Source organism: Poecilia reticulata, chromosome 2, assembly GCF_904066995.2.
Source record: "Poecilia reticulata chromosome 2, P_reticulata-male-v2, whole genome shotgun sequence".
Lineage (NCBI taxonomy): Eukaryota > Metazoa > Chordata > Actinopteri > Cyprinodontiformes > Poeciliidae > Poecilia > Poecilia reticulata.
This window is the reverse complement of record NC_088831.1, coordinates 17,811,241-17,837,440: the sequence shown is the minus strand read 5'-3', so window position 1 is coordinate 17,837,440 and position 26,200 is coordinate 17,811,241. Positions and strand designations below refer to the sequence as shown.

Genomic DNA, 26,200 nt, shown 5'->3' with positions numbered 1-26,200 from the left:
TTTGCTCCACTGCACAATTTCATGCAGAGAAGTCGGATCCTTTTCACTGTAAGAAGAATTCATCAAATCCAGCCGTGAGCGCTCTGCAGTCCAGCCCGTACCTTTCTGCTCCAGTGTTTGACATGAACTCATGTCTTCTGTAGTCGTGCCGCAGCGTTCATTCCTGCTCCACCCCGAAACAACGCGCTCACGCTACCTTCGGCTTCAGCGCTGAGCAGAGTTGTTTTCAGCCGTCACTGCAAAATGAGTAATGTTGTCGTTTCTGGCAGGACGCATGTAAACAGTAATGGATTTATTGCGACAGACACAAAGAAGAAGCCCAACATCCCCCAAAATTCCCTTACGAACGCTGCAGTGATGTAACTGACACAGCCCTCTGCAAGCAACAAAGAACACACACACACGCACACACACACACACGTGTACACACAAACGCTGCAGAGTTCAGGGCTTTCAACAAAAGTCAGATGGACTGAAAACAATTTCCTAAGTGAAACAAATCTGCGTTTTTCAAAACATGGAGCCATTAAGGGAAACGAAGGGGAATTCATGGTTTTATCTGCAAACTTGTTTCCAGGAAAAGGTCAAAATTCCACAGCGGTACAGCCGCCCCGTCCTCAGGACTAACCCTCCTATTGATTCTCTCAACAGCCTCTTGGTTTTTTGGCAACCATCAGTTTGAGCTCTCTGGTAAATACTCAGAATGTTGAGTCAATATTATTTACAGACACCATGATAACCAATGCAGTGGATGGAACACTCAGACTGTTCATGTTTTCTGTACAGGTGTGTTTCTGCTTAAAGGGAAACACAGTGGTTTTAATGTCGTTTTTACTCTGGACTCATTTAGAGATTTGTTTATAGATAAACATATTTCCATGTGCACACTTGTTATTTTATTTATTTTATGTTTTATCATATTAAAATTACTTACAATTTCACACTTATGTGCACTGCAAAAACACAAAATCTTAGATTTTTGGTCTAGTGCAAACATCTCAGTAGACTTGAAATAAGATAAAACTAACAATGAAGTCACTTATAGGCAATATATGGAGCTTCATTAGAGTCAATAATTTCTTAATAATTATAAAAAAATGAGTTTACTTATGACAAGACATTTTTCCCATAAGTTTAATAATCTTCCAATGGAATTAGAACTTTTTCATCAATATTAAGAAATTGTTGACTTAACAAGCTGAAAAATTATTTATAAGTTAGTTTTATCCTATTTTAAGTGTACTAATAAGATATTTGCACTAGAAACTGGACCAAAAATACTTGACAATTTTTTGCAGAGTATATTTTGTTCATAAATGGCACATGGCTTACAGTAATATTGGTATTCACTAATATTTAACACTTTATATGGAGTAAATTGTCATTAAATAAGCAATTTCCCCTTAGAAATCTGTCAAAATTCAATTCTATAACTTATTGCTATAAGAAATATTTTTTAATAAAAAATAATCAAACACACATTTTCTTATTCTTTGTGCTGTTTGTTCTTAGCAGATAATAGGCTAAAGTTATCCTAAATGAAAAACTCATTTTCTAGAGTAAGCTAATCCCATTAATAGAATCTGCTGACAGTAAGAATATTACGCAACATTTTCCCACCGTACCCGTCCTTCCTGCTCAACTTGTTTAGCTGAAAAAAGAAAATCTGTCAACTAATTTTAAGAGAGAAGTTGATATAAGTTTGTTTTGTATTTCACTTTCTGGTTTTGTTTTTTTTTTAAGTTAAGTAAACTTGAAGCAGTGTAGAAACATTTGCTTTTATTTGACATTTTCCACAAAGTATTTTAAAAAAAAAACACACGTCACACTGTTTCTGTAGCATCCCATCTATTTCCAGTACAATTTATTGGCTTGTGCAGCTTTAAAAAACCCCAAAACAAAACATTCCAGGGTAAAATTAATAAAGAGTTCAAATCATTTTGCTCCATAAACTTTTCAGTTCACTTGTAGTGAATAATCTCTGACGGCAAAATCAACAAATAATCCCGATGGGTCTCTTTGAAAGCAGTCGGATGCCATCGAGTCAACATAAAAGAAATGACAATTGTTTACACAGAAATTATTGCCGTGGATTTTTCCTATTTCCTGGTGGTGGCGGGTGTCAGGGCCGCAGCCTGTGAGGCTCGGGGTTCACGCTGATCCCTGGAGGAACGACATTTGCCGGATGACATCAGCAGTAAGCATGACTTCATGCTAAATTGGTGGGGGATTTTCAGCCCCTCATGTGGACAGCACCACCCGTTGGTCTCTGTTGCCGCTGTCGTCTGATTGGCTCCCTCACAGGAAGCACCGGATCGCAGCAAAAACACCAAACCTGAGCAATTGGTTTCTAATGCAAACACCTTAGCACACTTGAAATAAGACGGGGGGGAGGGGAGGAGGAATAAGAAGGGTTTGGTGAATGTGCATATGAAACTGGGGGGTTAGGTACCTCAAAAAAGGTTAAGAACCACTGCTCTAAAGGTTCATAGCGTCACCGTAAAACTTCGATCCTTTACTGTCTTCTGACAAGATTCATGACACAACAATCTGATCAGATAGCAACAACAGAAAACAACGAAACACAATACAATTTTTTTTTTTTTTTACATAATGATCAAATTAGGAGCCCAAAATATGATTTAAACATTGTGAGTCATAAACAGCGACCTTTACCAAATTCATATAAGAACAACATGGACTCTGAGTGGGCACAAAAAGCCAGTGTGACTCACCCGACAGACGCAACGCACCGAACGCTCGGAGATTAACGGGATAATAGGAAGCAGATCCTCGGAGTCGCTCTCGGCCCTGTAGGTAGCATTTGTTGCAGCTGCGTATGGCAGGCAGCGGAGCATTTAATACGTGAGCACCAAGCCTCCCCACATGAATCCGCTTGTCCTAAAACATCCGGCGAGTCAAATTTAAGTGAGCGCGCTGACGAGGAGGGCGCAGGCCTGCTCGTAGTCGCCGTTGCACTGGGTCAGGATGTCCTGGATGAAGTCTCTGCTGCAGTCTGGGAAGATGTTCATCAGCTTCATCAGGTTCCAGTCGGCCTGCGGATCTGGAAGACAGACGGGCCAGAGTTAAATGAATACGGGTTCAGGGCTGGAGATATTTTTTTTATCGTAAAAAATACTACTAATAATAAATTAATTTAAAAAAAAGGTTTTTGATAAGAGATTTGTGTGCACGGTGAGAAAAACATGGAAATGCTCTAAAAGATGTTTTACTGAATGATGTAATCCAAAGAGAAAAGTTCAGCTGTATTTTCTGACTACAGGAATCAGGGTGAAATTCTGACCTTACTACGGGAAAAAAAAATACTAGATTTCTGTTTCCAAATGAATATATGTATGATTACGTCAGTAATAAGTTTGTTTTTGATATTTATTTATCAGTCCATCCAGGAAGTTGTGATGTCATCGTCAGCAAATTTAGCACAGACTTACAATTCTCACTAGTCATTGCAACTTGTTCGAAAGTCTGACCAATCACCTTAATGTTTTCTGCATTTTCTTCTTTCCTGACCAATCACTGCAACTCAGCTGAATTTTGACCAATTAGCCTTCTTCTAATTTAACTTCCTGTTTCTCAACGGCTAATGAAAACCGAACCTGAAACATGATTCAGGTTTGACGCTAAACTGTAACAGTAGTAATTTTTTTTTTCCAAAAAACATTTTGAGGTGTTCCGTAGGATTTGCTTGTCCTGTGTAAACAGTTCATGTTAACTTGAAATCTTCTTTTGGCCTCTGACAAATCCTCAGGACGAGACTTGATTTGTATCAAGGTTCTAATTCAGGAACATCACTTCCCCTTTGATCACTCACTATGTTAAAATCCTGTATTTTATGTCATGTGCAGCAATTTCAACTGTTTTTTGAAAGACAAAAATAAAGCTCCAAAAACGATTTGCGACTTTGAACGCAAAAGGTCATTTTAGGTCACAACAAACACAATAAAACACTTTAACATCCTGCAGGGAGTTCTTTATTTATTTTGTGATGCATCATAAGAGCAAGAGAAAAGCGCAGAGCGTGCTTTGATTAGGACAGTTTAAAACCTGGGTTTACCTTCACGCTGCTAACCAGCTCTTGATTATTTTTGACCCCTTTGAACTTAAAGCAACTTTTTCCCTTGATGTACTTGAACTGAGTTCAGAAAATGCAACAAGAATAAGAATAATAACAGTGAAATAATATCATATGCAGAGTGGTGATATTGACCTGTGAGGGCAGATCATGGCTTTCTATCGCTGTGTGTGTGTCAAACATGTTCACAGCTGGTAAAGTTTTACACATTTCTCACATTACAAATATTATTTAATGTCTTTGTATGAGATTTAATGTCATACAAAGGAGGACATAATTAGCCAGTGAAAGGAAAATGATGGTGATGACAAGCGAATAAACTAAGAACCAGTCAGACAGGTGAAGTTGAGGAGAAATTTAAAGCACAAGAAGAAGAGCAAGAAGTCAACGTCTTTATCTCCAGAAGCAGCTACCTGATCATGTGGGATGTGCAGCAGCTGCCGCTGCTTATTTACTCAAAACGATCATTTGGACATTTGTTTCTCGCTACGTGATGCTTTGTTGTTTTATTAACAGAGTCAGAAACGGACGAGAGCGAGCTGCTTCCTGTTGGCAGCCAACCCAACTGTAAACACAAGCCGAGTCGTCTTCTTCGCTCTCCGTGAACTGAATCTCGCGCCGCTTCCTGTCGCAGGGACTGTGAAGCCGTCCATCGCTCTGCGCCGAGGACGACAGAGTCTGCTGCTCGCTCAGCGAGCCGACAGGTTAGTGCCGAGCGGAAAAACACAGGCTTCATGTTGGTGAAACTCGGGTCGGATCTGGCGGACGCATTCCGTCATGGATAGAGGATGTTGTGGGATTGTGACAAGCAGAACTGCGCCCACAATGGCAGGGCTGAGGTTGAAGGTTTTGCTATATTCCTGGAGATTTTGGCTTAGACCGTGGACGAGTGAAGCCGTTCTGTTTTTGCTGCGTTATTCCAGTAAATACTAACAACGCAGAGGCAGGACGAGATGCATTAAGCCCGGGATCCGTCTATAGCAGTCAGAGACATGGCAGAAAGAAGTAAAAACAGAATCTGCTCTCTGTGTTGGACATGGTGCAGGGATTTCTGAGGAATAATGAATTCTGAAGGAAAACACTGAAGCATGGTGATTCATTTCTGCGTAAATCCTGTTATTACACCTGGCGCTGCCGGTGCGACGCTTTGCAAATTCGACTGGCTGCTCCAAAGGCTGCTGACGTTTTGTTCTGTGAGCTTAATTTGAAATAAATGCAACTATCAGCTCCTGGTTAATTTGCGGCGACGAAGCATCAAACTGCTTCGTAGATAAAAAAAAAAAAGCAGTAAACTTCTGTCAGAAAAACTCTGACATTTTTAGCTTAATCTCAGAACTTTTCTAGAAAAACACTAGGGAATTTCTAAATGTGAAAAATCCAATAATTAGCAAGAAAAAAAATTGAGATTAATCTTAGACATTTTCTAGAAAAAATGTGGAAATCTCAAGGGTAAAAAAAATCGACTTTTGAAACTCATACATTTCCTTGCAATTTTTTTTTAGAACATTTCTGAAATTATTATTTTTTCTTGTAAAAATCAACTTTTTTCCCCCTTTCTACAATGACCCTAATACGCTGTCGTAGCCTTATCTCTTACCTCATTAGATCCGATCTAAACCCTTACTTCTACTCACACCATGTTATTGAACTTAACTACAGTAACACAATTATTGTCGTTTAGTGTTGCCGTAAATTCTAGGACAAACTCTAAAAACTAACACACAGTAAACAGAATCACAGTCATTAGGAATCATTTTTGATTTTCTAAACCTCTCTACCAGTTTACATTCCCTCCCAGCAGAGTAACACAGCTGTCAGCTGTACATACACAGATCCGTTCTGCTGATCGCTGCAGGCAGAAGCAGCGCTAAGTTAGAACAACAGCGTGTTTTTGTTCCTGAGATATGAGCCGCAGGTGATCTGTAGCATCTGGTGTCATTTTCAGCTATAGGAGGCGCATTTTAATATGCTGGGATGGTTGCATGCCAACTCCCAGAAAATTTTGGCTCTGTGACAGAAACCTGAAGTCTGGGTCTTGATGCTTATTTCCGTTCGCATCACAGCAAGTGAGGGAGGTTAAATTAAAGTGTCGCGTTTCTCTCAGATCTTTCCCTCTCGTCACAAACACACTCACTCTTCCAGAGTCCCACAAACTGCAGGTGTCTGCGAGACTTAAGAGCCGAGAGGATCAGACAGACGATATGCCACGCATAAGTTCCTCCTGGCAAGCATCGCAGTGTTTGATTTATTACAGACTAAACAGACAAACTCACAAACGATGAGTTGGCCAACTCCTGTCACATACCTGATTTAGGTTTGGTAAACCAGCGCACAACCAAACTTTCAAAGAAAAGAAAAAAAAAAAAAAAAACGGGGCGTGAGAAAGAGTAGATTGCGGTCTGCCCACACACGTCATTTCAGCTCACCAGTTTCCTCCGTCCAGTCGGAGCAGCGGCGCTCTGGACCGGGCTCCGGGTGAGTCAGGGCGGCGTGTCCGGCTGCGGCGTGTCGCCTGTGATCGTCAGGGGTCAAACGTGGACGCTCTTCCTCCTGGCGGGAGCAGCTGTTCGCCTCGACCTCCATCCCCCTGGCGTTACATTCCAGCTTATCGAGAAAGGCTTGGTTCACCCTGTCGAAACACACAGGGAGCAGTTAAAAAAAAGGAAAAGACATTTCAGCCAAATTACAGGACGGCTCCGAAACACAGAGAGCTTCAAGTGTTTGAACCTCGGAAACATGGGAAACTGGGATGCTGAGGAAAATAAATAAAGATCAGGTTTTAGATGGATTATCTGTGTTCAAGGTAACAACAGCTCTTGGGTGGAAACTAGTTTTTAACATTTTCTTGACTTTATTGCCCTTCAAATGATTTGTAATTTGTAATTTAACGCCTTGAAATTGGGCCTCTGTCTCTTTAAGAAGATCCTGCTCTTTCTGAAACTCCCCTTCAGGACGTCATTACAACATGGCTCCTCTATTAATCCTTTAACAACGTTTTTACCAGTGTTTCACTGAGAAGTAGCTCCTATAATGAGCTCAGCTGATGCTCAGTTCCACCAGGTGTTTGCTAATTGCTGCTGGCTAGTCTGAAGGATCTGGGTTGGGGAAGTTGCAGGGAAGGAATGCTCTGTAAGAAAGAAGCTTGGAAATTTGGAAACTGCAGCTCTGAGGAGGAGCTTTGTGCTTAAAGGCGTGGCTAGGTTCACCCAGGCATTTTGCACAGCTGAATGGTTGCCATGGAGATGAAAGGATTTCTCAAACTTGCATGGAAAAAATCAAGGAAACACTCCAGATATATTTTGGATGAAGGAATAAAATTTTTAAAATATCTACAGTTCAAAACTGTTGATTTTACAAAATACTGCCCCTTTAAAATTGACCTTTAAAATTGTGTCCTCAAGTTCACCTGAACTACTGATTTCCTCCATGTTGTAAATGAGTAAACAAATCACACTTTGTGATGTCATGTTATGTGCATACAAGTCTTGTCCAAACAGGATCTGATTTCTTAGACCTAAAAGGAAAAAACTTGAATTAGTTCTACTATTGTGACAATAAAAATTACTAATAGACCTGCTAAATTTAGGAGTTCCCAAATAATTATTGCATTAATTTTTTTTTATCTGTTCTGCCCTTCATAGTTTAACAAGCTGACGCTAGTTTGTTGATTAGTCAGGCTATCTGCTCTGTGAGCTACTGTACAGTCAGCTGGTATCTTATCTTCTTCTGGGGTTTTGTTCTCTTCAGAGTGCAACGACTCGATGCAATCTGATTAAATAGATAGATTTTAAAATCATCAGTAATGAACTGATATTAATGCACTGGCTGATAACTAGGATCAACAGGAACCTGTGTGACTATATGAAGAAACTGAACTGAATCCAGTGACGGGAGATAATCCTCCTTTTGCTTCTGTATCTCAACTCTCTGCTTTTCACTAAGCAGAACTCGTGTCTCTTAAAAGAGAAAGTGAAGTAAGAAAAAGAGAAAGTTCTTGGTTTGGTTCTCTGTACCTCCTGTGCTCCAGCTGCAGCTCTTCCATACTTCTTGTCAGTTTTTCTGTCTCCTGGTCGCCCACTTTGGTCTGAAATAAGAAAGACGTCTTTTAAGAACTGAATAGCAAGCAATGCAACAAAATCACACAAAACTCTTGAAAAATATATATTTATATATATATTTTAGAGAATATAGTTTCCTTGAGTAGCTGAGTGACTCTTACACACATACAGAATGGCTCAGCTTTCTGATTATCCTGCAATATGCACAAAGGAAACCAAACAACAATACATGATATAAAGTTGTTAAAGTTACAACATAATGTAAGACAGATAATCTGTGAAAAAATGGAGCTTAATTCTTCCTCCCTGTACTAACTGCAGAAATACACCGCTCTGTCAGAAACAACCAATCAGAGCCAGGAAGAGGGCCTTAGCGCTGTCAATCACTCTCGTGATCACCCCCTCCCGCTTCCTCTTTGTTAAGGTACAAATGATTCACCACGACATATGCTGATGCTAGTTAGCATAGCCACCGATGACAGTGACAGTAAGTAGTTTTTTCGCCATTAGCACCTCGAGCAACTTTCAGGAGAATGACTGACAACGCTAAGACCCGCCTCCTGGCTCTGATTGGCTGTTTTTGAAGCCCACAATAGCAGAACTGGGTGACGGTGGAGGAGCGCCTCCTTTTCACAGCTTATCTCATATCAAACTGTCACAACGTGGTGACAGTTTTATTAAATATGGAAAAAAAATATACTTTTTTTTTTATGGAAGTTACGTACTGCAAATGTAATCTACTTCTTAACTGAGGAGTTAGGTAGTTTAAGCTGTTGGATAAATCCAGAATGTAAACAAGGTTTCAGAGGTTAATCAGGCTGAAACAAGCAGCGGCGCACTGCATGCTGCGCTCCAGCAGCGGCAGAAATAGATTCCTATCAGTCAGACACCCCAGAGGATTTGCACTTGAATGACCATGAGGTTAAAACAAGCAACAAGATGGAGCTGGAAGACGCCAAGCAAAAACTACAGACAGGAGGAGTTACATTGCTCACTTACATGGTGGCTTTAAAAATAAGAGCAGTAAAATCGTAGTATGTCGAGTTTACTTTGGGCTCTGGTCGGATCGGGTTCTGACACAGTGCCAACGGGCTCAGGTTGAACTTTTTAAGGCTGATCTGAACTGCAGGTCAAAGGTTATACTGCCAGGACTAACAAACAACACCCAGGAGAGAGGAGCGTCTTCATTTTACACATCCATTACACTAAGGCACATATAACACAAAGAGAGGGTCAACTACTTTACAAATAAGAATTGGATAAAACTAAGATTACTCCATAAATGCACAACATTACCAGTTGAGTCGTTCAGATACACAAAATAAACTTTTTTTTTTCCCTGCTGTTTCTCCAGGAGAGCCGATTGGTCAGTGAGGGCAAGGCGAGTGCAGTCCACCGGTGGGATCAGTCTGCTCCCATCAAAGCTCAGCATTAAATCTCCCCCTCAAACACACACAGGCACGCAAGCAAGCACACACACCCACACACACACACACAACTAGAAGATATAAAGGGGGAGATCTGTCTGTATGCTGGAGTCAGTACTGAAAGAACAACAGATCTCGGGTCCGGGTCAGAACCACATCAGATACACAGAGCAGCGGCCGCAAGCTTTCATCCCCCAATCTGACAGAACTGTGGGCTGGGAGAGGAAAGACGAGAGGGAAAAGTGCAGAACAGAGAGAGAAGAGAAGAGAGGAGAGGAGAGGAGAGGAGAGGAGAGGAGAGGAGAGGAGAGGAGAGGAGAGGAGAGGAGAGGAGAGGAGAGGAGAGGAGAGGAGAGGAGAGGAGAGGAGAGGAGAGGAGAGGAGAGGAGAGGAGAGGAGAGGAGAGGAGAGGAGAGGAGAGGAGAGGAGAGGAGAGGAGAGGAGAGGAGAGGAGAGGAGAGGAGAGGACGAGTTGAACCTTTTGTTGGTTTAATCCTGCTGACTGTTTTGTCTTTCACCACAGAACTAAGACGTTTCATTAATAAAAGAGTTTTAGTCATAGACCACCACAGTTTGACCAGGGGTGTCTCTACACTGTAAAACCTGACAATTCAAGTGGTTTGAGTTCAACTGAATCCACCGACTGCCTTAAACTGTTTGAGTTTATTAACCTAAACAAACCTTAATGCCACACTTAATCAATTTGTAAATAAGATTTTTTTTTTTTTGTAAATGCTTTGACTACGGGCTGCACAGTGGCGCAGTTGGTAGAGCTGTTGCCTTGCAGCAAGAAGGTTCTGGGTTCAATTCCCGGCCTGGGGTCTTTCTGCATGGAGTTTGCATGTTCTCCCTGTGCATGCGTGGGTTTTCTCTGGGTACTCCGGTTTCCTCCCACAGTCCAAAAACATGACTGTCAGGTTAATTGGCCTCTCCAAATTGCCCCTAGGTGTGTGTGTGTGTGCATGGTTGTGTGTCCTGTGTGTCTCTGTGTTGCCCTGCGACAGACTGGCGACCTGTCCAGGGTGACCCTGCCTCTCGCCCAAAACGATAGCTGGAGATAGACACCAGCAACCCTCCCGACCCCACTGAGGGACAAGGGTGCAAGAAAATGGATGGATGCTTTGACTACTATGAAGTTGTATTTTGGTCATATTTTCACTTTTTTGCTTTTTGTTATTTTCCTTCCATCATCATCTATGTTGTATTTAAGTTGCTGGTGTGTTGCTGCCCATCTTGGCCAGGTCTCTCTTGAAAAAGACATTTTAATCTCAATGAGACATGCCTGGGTAAACAAAGGTACACACATACAGACTAATATATTCTACACAAAGGTAAATAAAGTTAATAGGATGAACAGTAAGCCGAGTGGAAACTATTAGGTATTCTACTCTCAAATGTATTATTACTTCTAATTAATTTAAAGCATATTGTTTAATTCAAACTTCTGTAACTTAGGTGGCCAAATCGACTTTAAAAAGGTGAAACATGCTCACCACAAAAATGCTGCAAAATGCAATGAAAAGCAGCTCAAACAATCACTAAAATAATAGACGATGCTCAACAGAGCTTCCAGTTTTTGATATAAAGTCAACTTCAATGAAAAGAAGTCAATGAAACAAACCTGAATTATTCACTCAAAATGCCCCAAACCTTTTGGTTCACTTAAATCAGCTGAGTTATTACCTCAGGAAATCATTTCAGAGTGACCACAACTTTTCCTAACTTCAAGCCATTTAAACTTCTGCCATCAAGATGCACTGTCAGGTTTTACAGTGTATCTCAAAGCGCTAACTTGTCAACTTGAATGGCTTGTTTTCCAGTTCAGAGGGAGGACGTCAATGAAGTCAGGATAATCAGGAATGTCACGAGCTAAGAAAGACACAACTCCCAGCTCCTGCAGGCGTTGCTAGGTAACGCCCGCCTGCTGTGGACAGAGATGTCAGTCGGTACAGAGCGCCGCCGGCATGTCCTCGGGCCGCTTCGTGTAACGGAGGGGCCACGTGGAGGAGGAGAGCGAGACCTGATGACAGGAGTTCTCAACACCTTCCAATAAATGTCTGCTGAGCTGAGCTGTGAGTGACAGAGACCCTTCACCAACACAGGCTGACATGACTGAAACCATCTTCTCTCGACTAAAATAGAACCCTTTTTAAAATGTCATCCGATAAAACAGATGTTTATAATGTTCTAAAATCACAACAATTATGCTGTTTAGAACTGTTCTTAGGAGCGAAGGACTGGGGCGGGCGACACGGAGGAAAAACATCACGGTAAGAGGGTTTCAGTCTATATCAATATTTATATATATTTATATATTTATCAAACTGGTGACAGTATTTATCCACAGTTTAGCTTCTAGCTGTTGTTCTCATTTTCTCCTTTAACTCGCGGTGGTGAAACATGAAGCTGCTGCCAGGTAACCAATGAGTGAGTGAGTTAGTTCAGTGTTTTTCAACCACTGTTCCACGGCACACTAGTGTGCCATGAGTGATCGTCAGGTGTGCCGTGGAAATTATTCAATTTCACCTACGGTACCGTATTTTCCGGACTATAAGCTGCTACTTTTTTCCTAAGCTTTGAACCATGCGCATTGTAGCCTGGTTCGGCTTTTCTGTGGATTTTTCTTCAACCACCAGGGGGCTCTCTAGCAGGAAGTGAATTATTAGAAATCAAAATTGTAAATCAAAGAAGAACGGCTAATTTTAATTTAGAACAACCACATGCTAGCAGCAGGCACGACAGAAACATGTTTTCAAACTCGTGATGCAGCTTTTAAGTTGAGGGTTGTCGATCTGGCACTACAGGAGGGAAATAGAGCCGCTGCACTTAAGGTCAGTGTGAACGAAACCATGGTTCGGCTTTGGAGACGGAGTGCTGCGTCCAGCAGATTTATTAGGACGCAACACTCTGCTGGGTCCTTATGGAAAGCCGAGAGCAGCTTCCAGTTTTTTTGTTTTTTTTAATTGAAGGTGCTTGTATGGTGCGCTCTATAATCCGAAAAATACAGTAATTGGTTTTAAAAGATTTTTTGAAAATGAATTATCTGCAAACAATGCCATCTTCGAGTGTCTGCTGTAGCAGTGACTAGCGGCGTAATCATGTAATGGACTTACCACTAGATGGCAGTAGGTACAGAACATTTTACATTAAAACAAGAGAATTAGTGATGCATGAATGTTACAGGTAGCAGTGAGAGCATCGTATCTAGCAAGACTGTGACGACAGTGATGGAAAAGACAGTGAAGCTCAGCAGTAGTTGGAAAGAACATGGGTCCATTTCCCACAACATATCTGTGTGAAGTGAGCTTCTCCAGCCTGGCTACTATAAAAACTAAAAACAGAGAGAGACAGAGATGTTGAGGAAGAGCTTTGTCTTTCTTCAATTTCTGCCAGAAAATCAGCTGTTTTCATCCAAACATGCACAGGTTTCACACTAGGTGGGTAAAATATACAGATATTGACATTTTGTACATGCAACTCTTCATATTGTAACAGTGAATATGAAGTGAAATGTTTCCCAAATATTATTGCTTCTTTCAGAATAAGAATTATTTTCTGTATTCCGGCTATAAGAATGATTGTGGATTAGTTTGTAAAACACTTTGAGGTTTTCTACAACTTCTTTAAATTTAACACCATAGTGTTGTGGTTGTTCAGGTGTATTTTTGAAGTGAATATGTTAAGTGCAATTTGAAATAAGAAATGTAAAATGTGATAAAAATACATTTTGTGTTTATTTGATTCCTATTCAAGAGACTTTGATAAGAATGACTATATGTAATATAGGCGGCTACAGAGTATCTTTGTTTGCATTTTTGGTTGGTGGTGTGCCTCGTGATTTTTTCAATTAAAACAATGTACCTTGGCTCAAAAAAGGTTGAAAAACACTGAGTTAGTTGATGCCACCAGCCTCGCTTAGCTGATCATCAGAGGTTGAGTGGCTAAAGCCTTCCCTCTGCCTACGTCCCCCAGAATGCTGTGCGGTTTTGGACCGGAGTTCAGTGAAATTACTGAACATTCTATTGGACGTATTTTATGTTGATATTTATCTCAATAAATCCTGTGATTGATTTATCATCCAGCTCTACATTGGACTGAGAAGTAGTTTGTATGATGAGCCCACCAGATGTCTGCTAACTGCTGCTGCCGCTAGTCTGGAGGAGCTGTGTGTGGGGGGGCTGCAACTCCAAGGATACAAGATTGTGGGAATAGGCGGCACTTTGTATGAGGTCATACATGAAAGAATCCAAGCAACACCCCAACATGATTTTAATGAGGGAATAAAATTATAACATGATGGAAAACAGGTCAGTTTTTGGCATAATATCCCCGCTTAAATGAAATTTGCCTTTTTATTTTCACCAAACTGACCAGAGTCAAGCCACGTTGAAAAAACTCATCTGTCACGCCAACGTGCTTAAGACTGGGATGCCTCCAGGATGTGCACTCAACTTTCATTTTATTGTATTTTAATCCTCTTTACTATGAAATGCCAATAAGTTAAATCTGGCATGAATCCATTTAGGACTTGTGTAGTGAACGCATATTAACCGGGTGTATAAATGTAGTTACTGATTGATTATTATTTTTTATTTATTTAGTCAGTCATCAAATAATTTGCTATGAGCAGTTCAAACCTCTCCACCAACTTGGAACATTTTGACTAAGAAGGCACAAGGCTTATATTTTATGCCTGTCAAATTCCTAAACGTCAAATTCAGCTAAACTGCCTCTGTCCCTCATAAAAGAAATAAACAATGCAGTCGAGGTATTTTCAACAGCTCAGCAGAATTGAGAAAAAGGTTCCACAACACAGGAAGGAGAAAACCCAAAAGTACAAGTTGACCTGATTAACTGACAAGACACTGAGCGCTGGTTGAAGAGCCGGGGTTTTTCTGCAGGTACGTTTACCGCTACAGGGTGTTCCACTCATTTGTTTTACACACAATGCGCACTTTACTCTAACTCTGTCTCCACTCAGTGTGAACTCTGGGAAGTCCCTTGAACTCTGCTAGCACTCTGTTCATTCCCTCGCAGGAAAACCAACACAGAGTGGAAGAGAAGTCTGAGAAAAAAAAGAGAGAAAGGGGGGGGAATGAAAAGACAGTAATAGGAGCAGACGGAGAGACAACGCAGGGCAGTAAGTGGTTTATCTCTCTCTGCTGGACATGATCTCCGTGTCGGCCAGCTCTGACCAGGAGATACTGCAGGTTTCCCCAACCTGGCACATAAGGGACAGGACTTTGTTTCCTCGCGGCCTCAGTCAGTAAAAACACCGCGCCCAGAAGTATTTACTCAGAAAACAGGCTGGAAAGGCAGATCTATTGGTGCTAAAATCCCACAAAGATTACACGGCCGCAACGCAGCTCAGTTCTGAACCCAGAGGAACACGCTGAACACTTTGGTTTGCTTTCATGTAGATGTCGGCAGCTCACCATGGACGATGTGTGTGCAGCACTGCCGGACAGAGCGGCAGCTCTCTGGAGACTCTGCAGAAAACTGTCGTTTTTCCTGCAAAACATGCAAACACCATCCGCCCAATCAGATCAGCTAACCCAATATGTTTCCACAGGGATTCATCAAACATGGATCAAAGCAACACATGACAACATGAGAAAAACCTAAAAAAAAATGTGTGCTGTCTTTCAAGAAGTGTTTCTTTTTATTTTCACTAAAAACCCGTCTCTGACTCCACTGGGATGCCTCAAGGGTGTGTACTCAGCCCACACTGATTATCTCCAAATACTTCCTGAATCTGTGTGTTCATGTTCCCACTGCATCTCATCTTTACTGATCAGTCTTAATTCTTCACCTTTCTGTTCGATGTTTCATGTTTCTTATATTAAATAAATGTCAGAATGTCAAAATTATTAATGTGACAACAGCATTGAGTCCCTGCATGGCAGTTAAATCATAGTGATAAGCAAAAACGGGTTTCTACAATCGAAGACGTTAAAAACTAAACTAAGCCAAGATAAACATTATGGAACCACGACTACAACATGTTCAATCAGGTCTTTAAACTTAGAAAAACAAACAAAACTGAAATATTAGTATTTATTTTTACTTAACAGCTGAAACAACAGTGCTTTTCCAAAAGAAATGTAACACTGTTGTTGTAAATATTGGCCTCTCTATGTGAAGTCAGAGAAGAGTTATGGAATATGACTGATTGATCTCATCTGAGTCCGTCCGTCCGTCTGTGATGTACAGAACTATTAGGGCCCCAATTAGAAAATGTTTCCATTTCATCAAATTACAATTACACACTGTTATGTATTTTATTTTGTTTGATTTATTTAATCAATTTATGTTATTTTATTAAATTATTTAAATGTAATTATTTTTTATTGTATTTTATTGTATATTTTTTACGGATTTTTTCTAACATCAACAAAAAGTGGTAAATAATTGTGTAGTCAGAAGAAACCAATACTTTTTCTTTACTAATTACATGTAAAAAGAGTAACATGCATGTGCACGTAGTCCTTTTAATCACGATGCCCCTAAATAAAATACATGTGTGTAACTAAATCTCATTAATACTGTAATTACATTATTCTTTGAAGGCCTCAGCATTTTCTTTCTGAGAGAACATTAGTGAACAAAGAGCATCATTAGGACCAAGGAACACGTCAGAGAGAGAGAAGAAGAAGAAAAGAGGCTGTTAGCTGCGTTTCCACTGACCATGTCATTCAGCAAATTTGGAATTCTGAAAATAAATTAGCTTAATGGAAACATGACAATTTCCTTTTTTTTTTTTGCGTTACGACGAGGTGGAATGGAAACACTTTTCTCACGTAACACACTGGATGTTACTACTGGCAGAAACGACAAAGAATCGTCCTACCAGGAAGTGGTAGGACAATGATGGCACGGCATGTTTTTTTTTAAAAAGACTTATCACATGAACAAACTAATTCACTGCGTTTCTTCTTTAATGGAAACACGGCAATTGCGATATTGTGGTTTTTCGAAATTAACGGGATACTGACAAAGTCTTGCGTACAATGCTAAAGGAAACGCAACCTGAAAATGCCAAATTTCACAGGCCGTATGGGAAGCAAAACGTACAAAACTAACACTGCACATCAGACTCAACACTTCATCCCTGCTGCAACAAACTTGAGACTGGAGTGGAGGTTCAAAGTGCAGCCTGAGCTACAATGTAATGGCCTACATCAAAGCATGTCTAATTAAACTAAACTAGCCCTCACATTCACGAGGAGTAGAAAGAAAGAAACAAAAAAGAAAGAAAGAAAGGAACAAAGAAAGAAAGCAAACAATGCAAAGTTCAGAGCCACAAATAACTGAGAGCCTATGGCAGCTGATTTGACTGAGTTTGCACTATTTCACAGAAAGGAACAGCCTGAAACGTCAGTCTGGACTGGAGAGACACAAACCAGAAGATCTGCAGCTGTAACCGCAGTGAGAGGTGATTCTGGGTGTATATAGTACAAAAGGTACTATGTATTACTACAAAAACAAAAGTTTCTTCTTCCCATCTTACAGTTCCTCTGCTCTGTGCTGTTCTATCACATTAAATCCCGGGTTGTACATTGACGGCTGTGGTTTGTGGTGGCGATGTGACAACATTGACTGCGGAGGCTCAGACGATGGAGAGACGATTGTGTCACCTGACGAAGCATTCATGACTCACCTCCACAGCGGAGAGGCAAGACGCAAACAGACCTGTGAGAACCAAGAGAGGGAGATCCTGGCCTGACCTGTTCTGATCCGAGTGGAACAGCTCCCGCCTCCTCTGGTCCTCCTGCCGCCTCTTCAGCTCCAGACGATCAGCCTGAAACACGACGCAGTCAACGCTCAGCTGGAAAACACTACAACCCAACAAAATGAATAATAATGTTGTTGGATTTTTTTTTTTCATTTACGCACAAAGGTTTTTAAGCTTGTGCACCCCAAAATACACTTTCCTCCTCCTAATTCTCGACCTGAGTGGAGCTTCTGATGTCACTCGTCGTTCATTCATGTTCAGGTTCAAAGGTTTTTTTTGTTTTTTTTTGTCTCACCTCTTCATTTTTGCCTTTTACCAGTATTATTGCTACTGCTATTAATAAATCCAAGAGTTAAATGGTCGTGGTGTTCCACAGGGATCCATGCTTGGCCCTTTGAATTCACACATGTGTGTTAAGTACAAGAATAAACTGACCTGAATACACAATTTTCACAATTTCCTACCTTTAATGTAACAAACATGCTGCACAATTCAACTGAAAAACAAATGTGTTAGAGGGTGAAATGTAAGAGGATTAAAAAGCTGAGATAACTTAGAGGTTAAAGTGATTCAGTGCCTACAGTCAGTTTTCTTAACTTCACACTCTGCATCGATTATACTGAATCTGACTTTCCATTTAAAAATCCAAACTAAAAGTCCAGATCTGGTCAAATCCTCCAAACTCTAATTGGAGGACATCATTTACACTATGAGACATGGGAGAGGCAGTAGCATGCTCAGGTCTTATTTTTTATTTTATTTTTTTTAAATGAAGGAGAATGAGATTTTTGAGTCCAGGAACACATCCAAATCCACACTGAAAGAACGGATCGGAGGAGTTAGAAGTCAATGTGTGGACTCGCCTGATGGCAATCTGACAGAGATTTGATAAGGAATAGAGGACAAATATTAGGAAAATAGAGGAAAAATATTATCAATACTGCCAAGCCAAGAAGTGAGTTAAAGGGGATGCACACCTCAGCAGTAATGTTAACTTTTTAATTGTTTCCTTCTTACATTTGCTTTTTAGTTGAACTGTAAATGATGAATATGCGACATGTGGAAACATTATAATGGTTTATTATATTTTCATATTTTCCATCTCACAAACAAACAGTTATTCTAATATGGTGTTTAATCCACACTGGGGCTGGGTGATGTTAAAAACCTCAAAATTCATTTGTGACTTCAGTATTGATCCACTAATTAGCAGCATACGAGTAATTTATCAGATTACTTTGAAGTAATTTGATGTATTACTTTTTTAATACATCATTTAGATCTGTTTTTTAGCAGTAAAATATATTACCTGCTCAATAGTTAACTGAACCGTTTCAGTTTTATTAAAATGAACAAAATGGTCATATTTTTGTAGAAAAACGTTCAGTAGATCAGAGTTTTAATTTGTCTTTTGGGGGAGGTTGATTGTTTTCTTAACTGAGAATTAATATTTTGCTTTTGATATAAAAAAAAAGTAAAGTTTGAGCTTCTAGTTACTCCAAAACTAAGACGAATGCAAACACCATGTTAATAAATGAGAATGTATGGTTTGTATCTAACATGCTTTTAATACGATGTTATTTAACTGTAAAAAATATTTCTCTAATAGATGAAAATGTAAAAACATAAAACCTTACCAAGTAATTTTGGTCCAGTTTCTACTGCAAATATTTTTTATACACTTGAAATAAGACAAAACCAACTTACAAGTCACTTTTCAGCAAGATATAGACGCGAGTTTGAAGACAATATTTCCTTAATTTTGATTAAAAAAATAACCAGATATTTTGTCCCATGTTATAAATGAAATAACTGAATTATAATTGCCATGAATAAAGCTCTTTATACGTTAAATATTTTCTTTACAGAGATTTTGAGAGAAAAAGGTTTTATATTTACACCACAGTTTTTCATCCTGTTTCTAGTCTGTAAACTTTTTTTTAAATGCATCACCATGGGATTACTGCATGTCCAGACTGTGGGATCAGTGATGCTGGCGGTCTGGACATCTGGATCATAGAGACGGTGATTCCTGTGAAATCAGGATGTCGTCCTTCCGAGCAGGAAGGCAGAACCCTGTCCTGTCCACCGCCGCCTTGTCCCGTCACGTCCATAATCTGAGATTATGTTTCTCAGCGCGGGTTAATCAGCTGGATTACCGCTGCGTTCCAATGGCGCAACGTGGGAGAACGGTCTCCATGGTTACCAGTTTGGCGTCCTACGGTAATCGCCCAGAAACACGTCTGACATTCATTCCTCCACAGCCCCATCAGTCAGGTGGTTCTGCAGCCTGATGCTGAGGCAAACGGAGACGCTTCACTGGACGCTTGTCTCTGCTGACACCTACAGGCCAAACCTGGCAGTTCTCACTTCTCATTATGTTGAACTAAATCACAGCTTAGTTTTATTTCAAGTGAACTAAGACATTTCCACTATAAACTGGACAAAAGACACTGCAGTGTCACCCAGAGCAGAGCCACCAGAGCAGAGCTTGCTCATGACTGGCAGCAGGCGTAGCTGCAGGCGTAAAACACTGTGAGAAAAAGAGTTTTGGACGAAAGAAGAACGTTAAGATCGCTGCAGGAGCTAAAGTTATTTCCTCTGATTGTTCTGGAAAATCACTTGTACAGAAGTAAAAGTGAAGCATTGTGATAAAACCCAGATGATGAAGCGTGTTTACCCATAATTCCCCCTAATAACACTTTTATGAATACAGATATGTCTTTCAGGAGGAACCTCTCCCATCGGCTTGGTGAGGATCTGTGGATTTTCCATCAGGATGGACATATGTGACACTAATAAAAGTGATAACGAAGAGCCGCAAAGATCGGATCATGTGGTCAGGAAACTCCCCACATGACGACCGCCATCACAACCAGCTGGTCAAAATATTTGATGTTTTTGTTGGTAAAAGAAATGGAAATGTGAACAATAAAAAACAACCCAGCAGTCCTTCAAACTGTGACATACCAGACATTTCTGCTGCAGAGATGATTCTGATTTTGTAAACTGTGCGTCTACGTCTGGACTCACCTTCTCCCTCTGTGTGGCCTTCATCTTCTGCCACTCTTCCTCCTCCTCTTGTCTCTTCTTCTTGTCCATCTCCTCCTTTTTAAGCTTGAAAAAAAAAAAAGGAACTCCAACGTAAAAGGTCAGATAAGATAATCATATTTAATCACATTGCTTAAGCACGCTCAGACACAGCATTTCAAAACCTATTTAATCAGCTGCTCTGTCTCTGATTTGGGAATTATGAAACAGGACTCCACAGAGTTGCCACAAATATTTGATAGGTGAAAAAAAAAAAAAAACAAACAAAAAAAAAAATCCAAAACCCCGATTAGGATGTGTCCAAGTGCTGGCGAAAGTATTCACCTCCCTGTTTGAAACATTACTAAATGTTGCAATCGCAAATTTTGAAGATCTTCCATTAGGGCTGGATGTGACGCGCCAAGGCGAGTTAGTCCGTAAATGTAAAATAAATTGAAATAATATATATAATAAATTGAAAGTAAAATCTGAAAATCAGTTTGTCATCAGCTCCTATGACCAAATACTTCTTCCTATCTGATGGTAAATTGTGTAGAAGCATCTTTTGGCGTTCATGTTGCCCACAGCAGGCGAATTTGACCCAAATCCAATTTTTTTTTGCCCCTATCCAAATATTTTCACCGCAGTGTCAAAGACATCATTCTGATCTTTTCCATCCCTCCCAAAAAGTCTGATCTGTCTCACACTTTCACACGTGGAACTAAATTGTATGTGATAGTTTTCAAAGCGTCTGCAGTCTGAACGCTGCATGGATCCATCACACAAATCTATGTGTCAAAACAAGACACTGCAAAAATACAAAATCTTACCAGCTAATTTTGGTCTAGTTTCTAGTGAAAATATTTTATTACATTTGAATCAAGACAAAACTAACTTATAAGAAAGTTTTCAGAGAGATATAGGAGCTCGTTTTGTGTAAAGAATTCCTTGATATTGATGAAAAAAGTACAAGTTCACTGGCAGATAAATTGATTTATGACAAGGAAATTTTCCACGTCATAAGTGAAAAGATCTGCGAGTGAAACTGGTACCTTTCCACCAATGTCAAGGAATTATTGATTTAAAACAAGAAATAGAAACTAGACCAAAAATACTTGGTAAGATTTTGCCTTTTTACAGTGTATAAGGGAAGATAATGTACCTTCTTCTGCAGACTGGAGCCTCTCTGGTTGGTAAACTGCCTCTGCCTGGCCTCGGCCATCGTTACATCCCCTCCACCTGGATGGATCAACAGACATCAGCGCCTGCAAAGTGCCGATAATCCCATTGATCCCCAGAATGTAATGAGGCTGATCACAGTGATTACCCAGCCTCTCTGGAGCGAGGTGCAGCGGACCAGGCCTGTGCGCCTCCCTGTATCTCTGTAGATCCTCCATTTCCCTCTGAGCCACTGCAGAGCAATTCCACATCAATCACCGGAAGCAAATTTGCCAAACGTTTTACGAAGATCAAACCAGATTTAGGCGGATCATTACTTTCTTTGTTCTTGCTCCGGCGGGTCTGGTTGGGCGGAATGACGGTGAACGCTCCTGAGCTGAGACACAAAGAGCTGGTTAGGGACCAAAGAGCTGGCTCTAATCCGGCATTTAGACAAAGTTTGAACAGGTGCTGCAGCGTCAAAACACGATTTTACATTTGAGACGTGTGACTCGTTCCCTCCGGAAGATGTAATGAAAGCAACACATTCATGCTATTTGTCCTTTGTCTAAATTAGCGTAATAATTCGCAGCCCATATTCTGATATTTTTCCATCTGCAACACTTAAGATGTTCTGTTGTTAAGGACAGTAAGTGATCCTGGGCTTCTGTGGTTTTAGTCTCATTCCTAATGATGATGATGATGATGATGATGATGATGATGACGATGATAATGAGGCAATGAAGTAGATAATGAAGTAAATAAAAACATGTATATATTTTATTTTGTTGGAATTCTGGGTCATTGTAGACAGAAAAAGAGGGAGAAATAGGAAAAAAAACTTTTTTTTGTGACTTTTTGAAACTCAGAATTTGCCATGGTTTTTTTTTCTAAAAAAATTTTTTTTAGAGAATAGTCTCAAAATTTCTGAGTTTTTCTATAAATTTGTTTTGACTGTTTAAGCTCAGACATTTCTTTGATTTTCATCCAGAAAGTTTCAGAGATTCATTTAAAAATTTTTGAGCTTTTTGGTGAAAACTCACTCCTTTTGTTCCTTGTTTTTTCTCCGTCTCCGCGATACGCTGTCGTAAATTCAAATGCCTGAGTACTAAACTAAACATCCATCCGTTCGTCCAGACCTGCTCGTACCCTTGGAGCGTTGAAACTTTAAAGTTCTTGGACAAAAACAGACGAAAACTCAGATTCCAGAGGAAAATGACATCAAAAAGTGAAAGAAGTTAAAATACGGTGTGAGATTTTAAAATGCAGCACTGCTGGTTTTAAAATGTAAATACAAACGTTGGACATGTTTTAGTTTCCAACACTTTAACTTCACTGCAAAAACACAAAAATCCTACCAAGTATTTGGTCTAGTTTCTAGTACAAATATCTTATTATTATACTTGAAATAAGACAAAACTAACTGATAAGTAACTTTTCAGCAATATATGGTGTTATATGGTCAATTATCCCTTAATATTGATAAAATATTGATTGTACTAATTCCACTGGCAGCTTTTTTCCCCCACTTATAACATTGAAGAAATGAAATAATCTGCCAGTGGAACAAGTACTTTTATATCAATATAAAAAAAATTAAGCTCCTATATCTTCTTGAAATGTTACTTGTAAGTTAGTTCTGTCTTATTTCAAATGTACTAGGGCTGTTGTGAAAGAATATTTTAGTAATCGAGTACTCTATAGAATATTTTTACGATTATCCGAGGAATCGGATCTCTCTCTCTCTCTTTCTCTCTCTCTCTCAAATCTCTCTCTCTCTGCCATTCCTACCGTTCGCTCCAAAACCGTGACGACACGATTCCGACGCCAGAAAAGCCGTCGTAGTCCAACCATCGCACCGCAAAGTTCACAAACCCTGACAAAACGCCGCACAACTCAACGCCATGCTGCTTAGCACTTCACAACAACTCATAGGCAGAAATAACAGCGCCGCCCTCCACAAACAACGACCCGGCAGGAACACGGTGCGCTACATAATAAAACATAATTTAACGAATCTTCGAGGCAGATAAATTTTCCTCGAGGATTTTTAATAATCCAGATACTCGAATCACTCGAGGAATCGTTTCAGCCCTAAAATGTACTAAGATATTTGGACAATAAATTTGACTAAAAACACTTAGTAAGATGTTGTGATTTTGCAGTGTTCTCTCAAGAGAAGCTCCAGAGAAAGATGAAATGTTGGGGTTTTTTTTTCTTCCTGACTCTCAGAACATCCTGCTCCTCTGGCCTGGAACAGAAACACTCAGTGAACTCATCCGAGATCACTTTAACAGAAACCATCCGACTTTACACCAAAGCGTGATTTCTGTTTCCTCTGACCGTCTGTCCGCGTTCCAGGGAATCTGCTGGAGAAGTGTTTGGGGGCGATTTTGTTGATAATTTAACAGAAAGGGAAATGCCAACAATCAGAAACCTCCGCCCAGGAAGAAAAGCGAGCTGATGATTGTGGTCAGGGTGTTTAAAATCGAGTCGATTTCTCTGTGGAACGGAGCCATTAGTGGCTTGTTGTCAGCTTCCTGCCAGCATCCAGAGAGTTTTCACATGGAAAAGCTTTAAACCTCTGTCATGTTTGTGTTAGGTGAGTATTTATAGGCCGCAGACGTCCAGCGTGGGTCACAATGTGAGGCCAACCTCTTTTGAAAAACACAAAACGTAAAAATCTGAAAAAAGAAAAAAAAAAAAATCAATCTGAATATATAAATAAAAGGTTCTTGTGTGTTTGCCTTATTAAAAGGCAGATTTCTTGGGGCGATCAGCTATTTTTCATTTTGGACAAGAACTTTTTTATTTTTTTTTGTCAATGCTAAGCGACCAAAAAACGAGGCACGGGTGGCTCTTTTTTTTCTTTTGAAAGTGTTTTCTGTATTTTGCCAAGTTTAAAGAACGAGTCTGCAAATAAAACTATTGAATGTCTGTGGTTCTGTTTATGATTTATTTTTAATACAAACCAAATACAGAGTTGATAAAGGAGGAATTCCATGAAAAAAAGCACAATTTGTCTCCCTCCAGTTGTATTTCATAAAATAGATAATCAAAAATGTTGTATAAACAGCTTTATATGTACGTTAAAATGTATGTAATTTTATGTAGCTTAAAGAACTTGAGAGCAATTTTATTCTATTATGAGAAATAACGCAGTTTTCAGTTCATAGGGCATATTTAGAAATGTCTCCTTGATGCATTGTTTAATGTTTAGAAAAATAACTTAGTGTTAGTTGCGTTTTGTCTATCAGACCAATGAATTAGATCACAACTCCTCCATTAAACATAATGTCTGATGAGAAATGACAATGCTGTCACGCATTGATAATTTCAGGCTTTGAAATTGTAAAAATGTGAGATTTATTTTTCCCATTTTCACTTTTAATATAATAGGATAAGTGTGGGGGACGTTTGATTAACATATAAGTATTACTTTCTTTAGAAATACACTCTATAATCATAGTTAAGGAGCCTCAATAGAGTAAGTGACCACATCTGGAAATAATAACATGTAATAATGGAAACATAATCCTTAAGATGGAAAAATAAGTTTTTGATGGTTAACTTTGTCCTGCAATTTGGAAAAATAATAAATCTTTTTTCCAAAAACTTTTTGGAAATAGCAAAGCTCAGTTTGGAATGATCTGTTTTGCACCCAAGCTTTTGTTTAAGTATGTTTTTATTTGCCGGTGAAAGTATCACCCTATAGCCTTGTAGTACAGTTGATGGGAGTCACGCCAAATAATTCAGAGGATTACAAATTGACATTACACACCCTTTAAACCCTGTGGGCTAAGGTTTTACGTAGCACAATACAAAAAACCCTCTGAAATCAAAGTTATCTTTCGAATACTTTCTGTCTTCTTCTGTTAAAAGCATCCAGTTAAAGCTTCAGGGTCTAATTTAGACTTAGTTAGCTAAATATGTTATTTTGTGTCCTTGCTATACCCAGTCATCCAGCATTTGGGAGGAAACTAGAATTTACCACACACCCTGAAGGCAACGTTTCTAATTGCATGAAACGAAACTGAAAGTAAGCTGAGGAAAACGTAACTTTCAGTGGGATCTATTTTCATTTAGCACAAAATTAAAAACAACAGACATAGAGACGATATCCTTTACATTTATTTCTTTAGTTTTTGAATATCAATCACCATCTGGGAGTCACTTGTTCAAATTAGTTGAAGGTGTTTTTACTCACTACTGAGGCTGTCGGTCTGCCGCTGGCTGCCTTCCCACCTCCGGGGTTTGTCCGTCCATATGCGGGGCCTGCGGCTCCGCTCCGGACTCTCCCGCTGCGCTCTGCCTCGGGTAGTTTCTCCCTCTGGAGTTCACTTGGTTGGGTTGAGGGTCCATGATGCGGCGGGCACCGGCAGGTTCAGAGACGGTGTGTGAGAATGAGGCGGATCCCACCCTGCGGTCCGGCTGCTCTATGCTTAGAGTAGTAATTCTGTTTTAAGAAAGATGCAGCGCTGTTATCAGCCGTCATCTGTTGTCAGCTGTTTACTGTCAAAAACACGAGGGGAGGCTTTTCCTGCCACAGCGCCCTCTGCTGGACAAACACAGGCTGTTCGGTTCATGTTGTTTTGTTTCTGCTTCAGGTTTTATATAGTTGCAATTTTCGAGCATGTTAAGATTATTGTAGTACAAAAAATATGTCTTTTGCATTCCTTTGTTCATGTGTGTGATTTTG

The 26,200-nt window shown here is 39.9% G+C and overlaps 1 protein-coding gene across 1 annotated transcript; it reads right to left on the bottom strand.

The window, feature by feature from the left end:
• Positions 1-1,831: 1,831 nt before the first annotated feature.
• On the bottom strand, positions 1,832-26,053 carry epsti1 (epithelial stromal interaction 1). Its single transcript, XM_008437589.3, has 10 exons — positions 25,709-26,053; positions 21,840-21,898; positions 21,671-21,754; positions 21,506-21,582; positions 20,347-20,430; positions 17,306-17,379; positions 15,014-15,089; positions 8,107-8,177; positions 6,520-6,722; positions 1,832-3,064 (listed from the first exon to the last, which is right to left on the bottom strand). Exons 1-10 carry the CDS (start codon positions 25,861-25,863, stop codon positions 2,925-2,927), a joined length of 1,023 nt encoding a protein of 340 aa, XP_008435811.2. The 5' UTR covers positions 25,864-26,053; the 3' UTR covers positions 1,832-2,924.
• Positions 26,054-26,200: the final 147 nt, after the last annotated feature.